General features: G+C 31.9%; 1 protein-coding gene across 1 annotated transcript in view; it reads right to left on the bottom strand.

Moving 5' to 3' along the window:
• The window catches only part of LOC143348758 (FIGNL1-interacting regulator of recombination and mitosis), a 48,636-nt gene extending 42,129 nt beyond the window's left edge, over nt 1-6,507 (bottom strand). Inside the window, exons 1-3 of the mRNA XM_076779354.1 lie at nt 6,376-6,507; nt 6,177-6,332; nt 2,576-2,796 (exon numbers count right to left, since the gene is read on the bottom strand). Coding sequence (XP_076635469.1) covers nt 2,576-2,796; nt 6,177-6,332; nt 6,376-6,507 — 509 coding nt within the window. The remainder of the gene's footprint in view (nt 1-2,575; nt 2,797-6,176; nt 6,333-6,375) is intronic.
• Between the last annotated feature and the right edge of the window lie 2,774 nt (nt 6,508-9,281).

Here is a 9,281-nt window from a genome sequence, read left to right on the forward strand (position 1 = left end):
CAAAATTATTAAAAATTAAAAGCGAATTTTTAAGAAAAATCGACAGGGCGCAGGTGCCTACATTTTTCAGCGAAAAAAAAAATTTCAAATCATTTTGGAAAAATTATATTTAGCTACACAGGTCAATTACAAGTATTTTTGGTGAATAGACATACCCCCGAAATCCTATCCACTTTCAAGAAAAAAATTCTTTACCGAAAATCTAATGTGATTCCAGGAATGCTTCCCTGAAATTTCATGCATATCTTTAAAACGTCGAAACTTCTGAACGGATTGAAGGATTTTAATGTTTAAAAAAGCAATCAACGCGTATTTTAGTAGAAAATATGTAGAAATTCTAAAAATATTGGAAAAGTTCAAGGAACCTTCGCGAACGGTCCGGCTTTGGTTTTGATGAATCTTCGTAAACTTATAAAGCAGCCTAAAAGCAGTCTAAAAAAATTATTTCCGATTGCAAGGGTCGATTATAATCACTTTTTATGAATAGATATACCCCGGAAATCCAAACCAGTTTGGAGAAAAAAATTGGAGAAGGTGTGAAATTTCTCGATAAAATTAAAAAATTTCAAATCGTTCTAAAAAAATTATTTTTGATTGCAGAGACCAATTATAATCATTCTTGGTCAATAGGCATACCCTCGAAATCCTAACCATTTTCGTGAAAAAAAATTCCTTACCGAAAGTATAATTTCAGGCCAGAAATGTCACTCCAAAATTTCATGCAAATCTTTAAAACACCATAACTTCCGAATAGATTGGACGATTTTAATGTTCAAAAAACCAAACGCCGCGTATTTTAGTGTAGAATATGTAGCAATTATAAAAATATTCGAAAAGCGGTTCTTTGACCCCGTAATGTTAGAAAACCTCCATAAAAATGGTTTAATTTTCAAACAACCATAACTCCTACAATAGTAAATATATATTAATGAAATTTTTTTCTCAAGTAGAGCCCATAGACACCTACAAAAAAGTATTAGACAATTTTTCTGTTGGGTGTCAAACAAAATTATTAAAAATTAAAAACGAATTTTTAAGAAAAATCGACAGGGAGCAGGTGCCTTTTTTCGATGAAAAAAAGAATTTTCAAATGGATATGGAAAAATTATATTTAATTGCGGGGGTCAATTACAATCATTTTTTGTCAATAGATATACCCTCGAAATCCTAACTATTTTCGAGAAAAAAAATTTCTTACCGAAAATATAATTATAGGCCAGAAATGTTATTCCAAAATTTCTTGTGTATCTTTAAAACATCATAACTTCTGAACGGTTTGGGGGATGTTAATGTTTCAAACGACGAATAACGCGTATTTTGGTGAAGAATATGAAGAAATTCTAAAAATATTCAAAAAGTTGTTCCTTAACCCCGTAAAATTAGAAAAACCTCATAAAAATGGTCCAATTTTCAAACAGCCATAACTCGTACAATAGTGAGTATATTTCAATGAAACTTTTTTCTGAAGTAGAGCTCATGGATACTTATAAAAAAGTATTAGGCAATTTTTCTGTAGAATGTCGAACAAAATTATTAAAAACTAAAAACGAATATTTAAGAAAAATCGACGTGGGGTAGGTGCCTAAATTTTTTAGCGAAAAATAAAGATTTCAAATCGTTCTAAAAAAATTATTTTCAGTTGCAGGGGTCAATTACAATAATTTTTGATGAATAGACATACCCTCAAATTCCTACCCACTTTGGAGAAAAAAATTTGAGAAAGTGTGAAATTTTTCGACAAAATTAGAAAATTTCAAATCTTTCTGAAAAAATTATTTTCGGTTTAAAATTTAAAATTTAAGTTTAAAATTATATTGTATAATTTAGTGCAAGCCTACAGTGCTTCATTAAAATCAAAGTTAGAACTGCTACTACCATAGTGGATGTACGCGCAAGATGTAAATCATAAAAATCTGCAAAACTATAAGAGGCAATTTAAAAATGTTACATACCAATGGATTTGGAATAAAATGCCCGTCATTTTTTGTCATTATGAAAATTTCAATAAAATGAAAAATTAAGTTAATAAATTTTTTTTTGTTATAAACAAATTGTATTTTGTTAAATTTTTTAACACCATGTTATTGTACATAAGAAACCATTAACCTCGCCCATTAACAATTTTTTCGTACGTCTTTCCGTTTTCGAGATAGCCGTTTCGAGCCAAAACTTCAAGGGGTGGTTTCACCCCTTAAACTCGAGTTATCGCAGCTAAGAAAAAATACGTGTCGATTATTTTAGGCTGCTTTATAGGTGTACGATGTTTCATCAAAATCAATGATCAACCGCTCCTTTAAACAACGTGTTGAATTATCGTTTACAATGTAAGAAACCTAATATTTATAAAGGAAAATTATAAGTAACGCTCCTTTATTTACAAATGTTGTAAAATAGCTAATACACTTATCTAATATTATTTCACACTATGATTTTAATAAATGTTGAATACATCTTCAGACATGAAAAAATGACGTGGCAGTCAACGTATTAATAATTTCATTTTGCTCATTTGTTCGGTGTTACACCCTTCAGAAACGATTAACAAAAATGTTGATAAGTATTCGATATACTTTACCTTCCTCTGCAGTGTTCGAATACCAATTTAATCGTGATAGGTATGTTTTCTGACAGAGATTTAAGACTAACTGCAGACGTTTTGTGAAGTTTGGATACTCGGTCTACAGATTTCTCCCATACATTCAACAATTCATGGCAAACGAACAATTGTCGTTTCACATTTTCCAAAGTATCTCGTTCAACGCTGGTGCTGATTATATTGCTAATCCGATTCATGACCTTACGAGCGTGTATGAAATAAAAAAATAAAATATTTATTTAAAGACGATAACGTTTATCTTTGACATGGTTGCATTTCCGTGAAACTTCCGATTAATACGTTCACAGTTCGTTGAATAACGTATAAAATAAAATATTCTACTCTAAAGATCATTTAGTTGTACTTTTATAGATTAATTTTTTGCTTTCTTTTCTTCCGTTCTTCGTTCATCATGAATCATAAAATTTCAATTCTTCCTATTAAACAATGCTACTTTTGTTCAATACTGTACGTTGCTGTAATGTACGCTGATGTGGCAATACAACAGATAGAAAAAGAAAAAGAATGTTTATTGTTATTGAAAGCTTATCGTCTCTCTGGACGTCCAAGTGGCACTCACGTGGACTGTGAACGTGTTAATACTGGTCTCCAAAGGCACGTCATATTTCATATATAGGATGTTCGGCCATCCCTGGGAAAAATTTTAATGAGAGATTCTAGAGGCCAAACTAAGACGAAAATGAAGAATACCAATTTGTTGATCAAGGCTTCGTTAAAAAGTTATTAACGTTTGAAGTTCCGCCTGTAGAACGGCAATCTGCGAACAGCTGCGCACGCGCGATAGTGGTTCTCACTCAGGAAACTGTGTGGCTGTCGATACGTCACTAACAAGGGACCATCTCGAGGTGTAAATCTCCAATTTTAATGAAACTTCGTAATTATGTAGTTCTCATAAATCTATTAGACACGTATTTTTTTGTAGCTGCTAATATTCACTTTAAGGGGTTCAAATCAGCCCTCAAAGTTGGGGGTTCAAAACATACTTTGTTGAATATCTCGGAAACTATTAGAGATAGGGGTGTGCTTCAAATGGATGAAATTTATGTTTTTAAACGGCGAATTTGATGGTGTAAAGAGATTTCCAAAACTTTTATTTGTTTAAACAATATGTTAAAAAATAGCACACTTTTTTATTTTTCTCGTTGGATATTAATGATTTTTTTTTCTCCATTTGTACAGAGAAACTACACATCCATGTACAAAATACGGATAAATTGGAATTTTGATTTTTTCACAATAAAGAAAGATCTTATATTTGTAATTTTTTTCGTATTTCGTGTTGTACGAAGTACCAGATCGCATACAGGGTGGTCGGCCACCCCTGGGAAAAATTTTAATGGGAGATTCCAGAGGCCAAAATAAGACGAAAATCAAGAATACCAATTTGTTGATGGAGGCTTCGTTAAAAAGTTATTAACAATTAAATTAAAAAATTTTTCAAATCATTCTAAAAAAATTATTTCCGATTGCAAGGTTCGATTATAATCATTTTTGATGAATAGATATACCTCGGAAATCCTACCCAGTTTGGAGAAAAAAATTCGAGAATGTGTGAAATTCAACAAAATTAAAAAATTTTAAATCGTTCTAAAAAAATTATTTTTGATTGCAGGGACCAATTATAATAATTTTTGGTCAATAGACATACCCTCGAAATACTAACTATTTTCGAGAAAAAAATTCCTTACCGGAAATATAATTTCAGGCCAAAAATACTTCTCGTAAATTTCATACGAATCTTTAAAACACCATACCTTCTAAATGGATTGGACGATTTTAATGTTCAGAAAGCCAAACGCCGCGTATTTTAGTGTAGAATATGTCGCAATTATAAAAATATTGGAAAAGTTGTTCCTTGACCCCGTAATGTTAGAAAAACCCCATAAAAATGGTCCAATTTTCAAACAGCCATAACTCCTATAATAATGAATATATTTTAATGAAATTTTTCTGAAGTAGAACCCATGGGTACCTACAAAAAAGTATTAAACAACTTTTCTGTAGGACGTCGAGCGAAATTATTAAAAATCAAAAACGAATTTTTAAGGAGAATCGACAGGGAGTAGGGTGCCTAAATTTTTCGACAGAAAAATAAATTTGAAATCGTTCTAAAAAAATTATTTTTGGTTGCAGGGGTCGATTACAATCATTTTTGGTCATTACACATACCCTTGAAATCCTACGTATTTTCGAGAAAAAAATTCCGTGCCGAAAATATAATCTGAGGCCTAAAATGGTTACCCGAAATTTCATGTACATATTTGAAACATCATAACTCCTGAACGGATAGGTCGATTTTAATGTTCCAAACGGCAAACAACGCGTATTTAGGTGAAGAATATGTAGAAATCGCAAAAATATTCGAAAATTTTATCCTTGACCCTGCAGAATGAGAAATGCCCCATAAAAATGGTCCAATTTGCAAACAGCCATAACTCCTACAATAATGAATACATTTCAATGAAACTTTTTTCTGAAGTAGAGCTCATGGATACTTATAAAAAAGTATTAGACCGCTTTCCTGTAAGGCGTCAAACAAAATTACTAAAAATCAAAAACGAATTTTTAAGGAAAATCGACAGGGGGTAGGTGCCTAAATTTTTCGGCGAAATTGAAAAGTTTCAAATCGTTCTGGAAAAGTTATTTTCGGTTGCGAGGGTCAATTATAATCATTTTCAGTGAATAGACATACTCCAGAAATCTTACCCACTTTCGAGAAAAAAATTCAGTATTGGCGAAATTTTTAAACGTTAATAACTTCTTAACGAAGCCACCATCAACAAATTGGTATTCTTGATTTTCGTCTTATTTTGGCCTCTAGAATCTCTCATTAAAATTTTTCCCAGGGGTGGCCGAACACCCTGTATGCGATCTGGTACTTCGTAGAACACGAAATACGAAAAAAATTACAAATATAAAATCTTTCTTTATTGTGAAAAAATCAAAATTCCAATTTATCCGTATTTTGTACATGGATGTGTAGTTTCTCTGTACAAATGGAGAAATGAAAATCATTAATATCCAACGAGAAAAATAAAAAAATGTGCAATTTTTTAACGTATTGTTTAAACAAATAAAAGTTTTGCAAATCTCTTTACGCCATCAAATTCGCCGTTTAAAAACATAAATTTGATCCATTTGAAGCACACCCCTATCTCTAATAGTTTCCGAGATATTCAACAAAGTATGTTTTGAACCCGCAACTTTGAGGGCTGATTTCAACCCCTTAAAGTGAATATTAGCAGCTACAAAAAAATACGTGTCTAATAGATTTATGAGAACTACATAATTGCGAAGTTTCATCAAAATTGGAGATTTACACCTCGGGATGGTTCCTTGTTAGTGACGTATCGACAGCCACACAGTTTCCTGAGTGAGAATCACTATCGCGCGTGCGCAGCTGTGCGCAGATTGCCGTTCTACAGGCGGAACTTCAAACGTTAATAACTTTTTAACGAAGCCTTGATCAACAAATTGGTATTCTTCATTTTCGTCTTATTTTGGCCTCTAGAATCTCCCATTAAAATTTTTCCCAGGTGTGTCCGAACACCCTGCATACCTCGATTAAATAGCGATGCGCAACGGGCAGAATTTCGCTGAAAACTTTCTCGTCCAATAAGTTGACTGGATAAGCAGACAAACAGCTTTGCAGAGTCTGTTGGAAGTATTCTGCTTCGAACTTTTCGACCAAATTGTCCAAGGCATTGTGAGCATCGTAGCATTAAGGAAATTATTTAATATCAACATTATATCGTTACAACATAATCAGTAAGTATCGTAAAGGATATTTTTAATGTAAACAAGTAATCTTCGGAGCAATCTTCGAGGACCTCGGCACCATCGGAAGAAGAATCGTTGAGCAAGGATGTAAACGAATCGTCTTTCTCCATCTCCTGTAATTACACAATTCAATTTTTTATTTTTAATGGCCAGTTTCGAGAATGTCTTACGGAAGCATATACAGATATATAAGACGAAAATCCAGGACACCAATTTGTTGATTGAGGCTTCGTTAAAAAGTTATTAACGCTTAAGGTTCCAGAACGACCAGAAAATTATTCGACGAAATTGAAAAATTTCAACTCGTTCTGGAAAAATTATTTTCAGTTGCAAAGGTCAATTACAATCATTTTTGGTGAATAGACATACCCCCAAAATCCTACCCATTTTCTAGAAAAAAATTCCGGAATGTGGACAAATATTTCGGCGAAATTAAGACATTTCAAATCATGCTAAATAAATTATATTTAATTACAGGGTTCAATTATAATTATTTTTGGTCAATAGACATACCCTCAATATCCTACGCACTTTCGATAAAAAAATTCTTTTCCGAAAATATAATGTGAGGTTAGAAATGTTGCCCTGATATTTCATGCATATGTTTAAAACATCATAACTTTGGGTAACGGATTGGAGAATTTTAATGTTTTAAAATGCAAACGACGCATATTTTAGTAAAAAATATGTTGAAATTCTAAGAATATTCGAAAAGTTGTACCTTAACACCGTGAAGTGAGAAAAACCTCATAAAAAAAGCCCAATATTCGAACGTCCATAATTTCTATCATAGTGAACGTATCTCAATGAAATTTAGTATGGAAGTGGAGCTCATGAATACCTACAAAAAAATACTAAACAAAATTTCCATAGGATATCAAACAAATTTATTAAAAATGAAAAATGGATTTGTAAGAAAAATCGACAGGAGGGCGTTGTTGAAATTTTTTGGCACACTTTAGAAGTTTCAAATCATTCTGGAAAAATTACTATCGGCTGCGGGGGTCAATTACAATCATTTTTCGTGAATACACATATCCTCGAAATCCTACGCACTTTCGATAAAAAAATTCTTTTCTGAAAATATAATGTGAGGTTAGAAATGTTGCCTTGATATTTCATGCGTATGTTTAAAACATCATAACTTCGGGTAACGGATTGGAGGATTTTAATGTTTCGAAATGCAAACGACGCATATTTTAGTAAAAATTATGCAGAAATTCTAAGAATATTCGAAAAGTTGTCCCTTAACACCGTGAAGTGAGAAAAACCTCATAAAAATAGCCCAATATTCGAACGTCCATAACTTCTACCATAGTGAACGTATCTCAATGAAATTTAGTATGTAAGTGGAGCTCATAAATACCTACAAAAAAATACTAAACAAAATTTCCATAGGACGTCAAACAAATTTATTAAAAATGAAAAATGGATTTTTAAGAAAAATCGACAACGGGGGGTTGCTGAAATTTTTTGGCACACTTTAGAAGTTTCAAATCATTCTGAAAAAATTACTATCGGCTGCGGGGGTCAATTACGATAATTGTTGATGAATAGACACATCTCCGAAATCCTACGCAGTTTCGAGAAAAAAATTCAAGAAGATGGACAAATTTTTCGGCGAAAAAAAAAATTTTTGAAATCGTTCTAAAAAAATTATTTTCGGTTGTAAGAGTCAATTACAATCATTTTTGGTTAATACAGATACCTCCGAAATCCTGCGCATTTTCGAGAAAAAAATTCAGTACCGGCGGAACTTTAAAAGTTAATAACTTTTAAACGATGTCTTTATCAACAAATTAGTATCCTTGATTTTCGTCTTATTTTAGTCTCTAGAATCTCCCATTAAAATTTTTCCCAGGGGTGGCCGAATACCCTGTATAAAAACATAAGAAATACGTAAGAATCGAATTATTGTATTTAGGGGTTGAAACAACCCCCCACAAAGCTCCCATTTCATTAGTTCTATTAATAAAAAGTACAAATATGTTACTTTTTCTTTGCTCTGTATCGCCTATAAACCACCTGAATGAATAATTGAATGAATGACCTAATAAATAATTATAAAAAATTAAGGGGCAAATGGGAGTAACTGATTCTTGCGTGATCTTTTCCCACATGCATCTACAAAGATTTCCAGCCAGAATTATGGAAGTGTATGGAGGAGTATTTTAGAAAAGTCTAATCAAAGTTAGGAAAAATGTGTGATTTCAAATTGTTAATGGAATTTAAAGAAAATGTGAAGAGAGAGAATACCGAAAATTCAAAATAAAGAATGCTTACCCTGAACAATATGATCCATAGAAAATAATAAAATTATTTTCTCTTTACGATACAGATTCTTTGCCTTATTTATACGATATGCGACAAATAAAATTTCCATCAATCAAGAAATTTCCTCTTTTAAAACAATTGACGACTGTTTGTTCGTTGTATTAATAAATATTCTCATCCTAATACAATCTAACAATATGTTGTTTTTTTTACTTTTATCGCTCTTGGACGCACTGTGCGGCTGTCAAAACGAGACTCTTTCCTATATTATTATATTATAGAGCGTAAAAAGACGAATTCAACGATATACAAAACTGTGTAGAACCGAATTACAAGAATAAAAAATTTTCTAATTCGACGTGGCGCCATTTCTCGTTGTCCGATGCGCACCAAATTTTGCAAATATTCATTTCTTTGGACAAATGGGACTTACAATAAAAATTTTCATCAATTTTGAATGATCTAGACTGTAGAATCTACGATTTACGAGTTAAATTGCAGAGTTCTTATGCCTAAAGAACTTTTTTCGAGCTATCAATCGATTAGTACGATATTCATTGCCGATTTACATGTGAAATGTTAGAATCATTGAAACTACAATTAAAACATT

This window comes from Colletes latitarsis, chromosome 12 (assembly GCF_051014445.1).
Source record: "Colletes latitarsis isolate SP2378_abdomen chromosome 12, iyColLati1, whole genome shotgun sequence".
Lineage (NCBI taxonomy): Eukaryota > Metazoa > Arthropoda > Insecta > Hymenoptera > Colletidae > Colletes > Colletes latitarsis.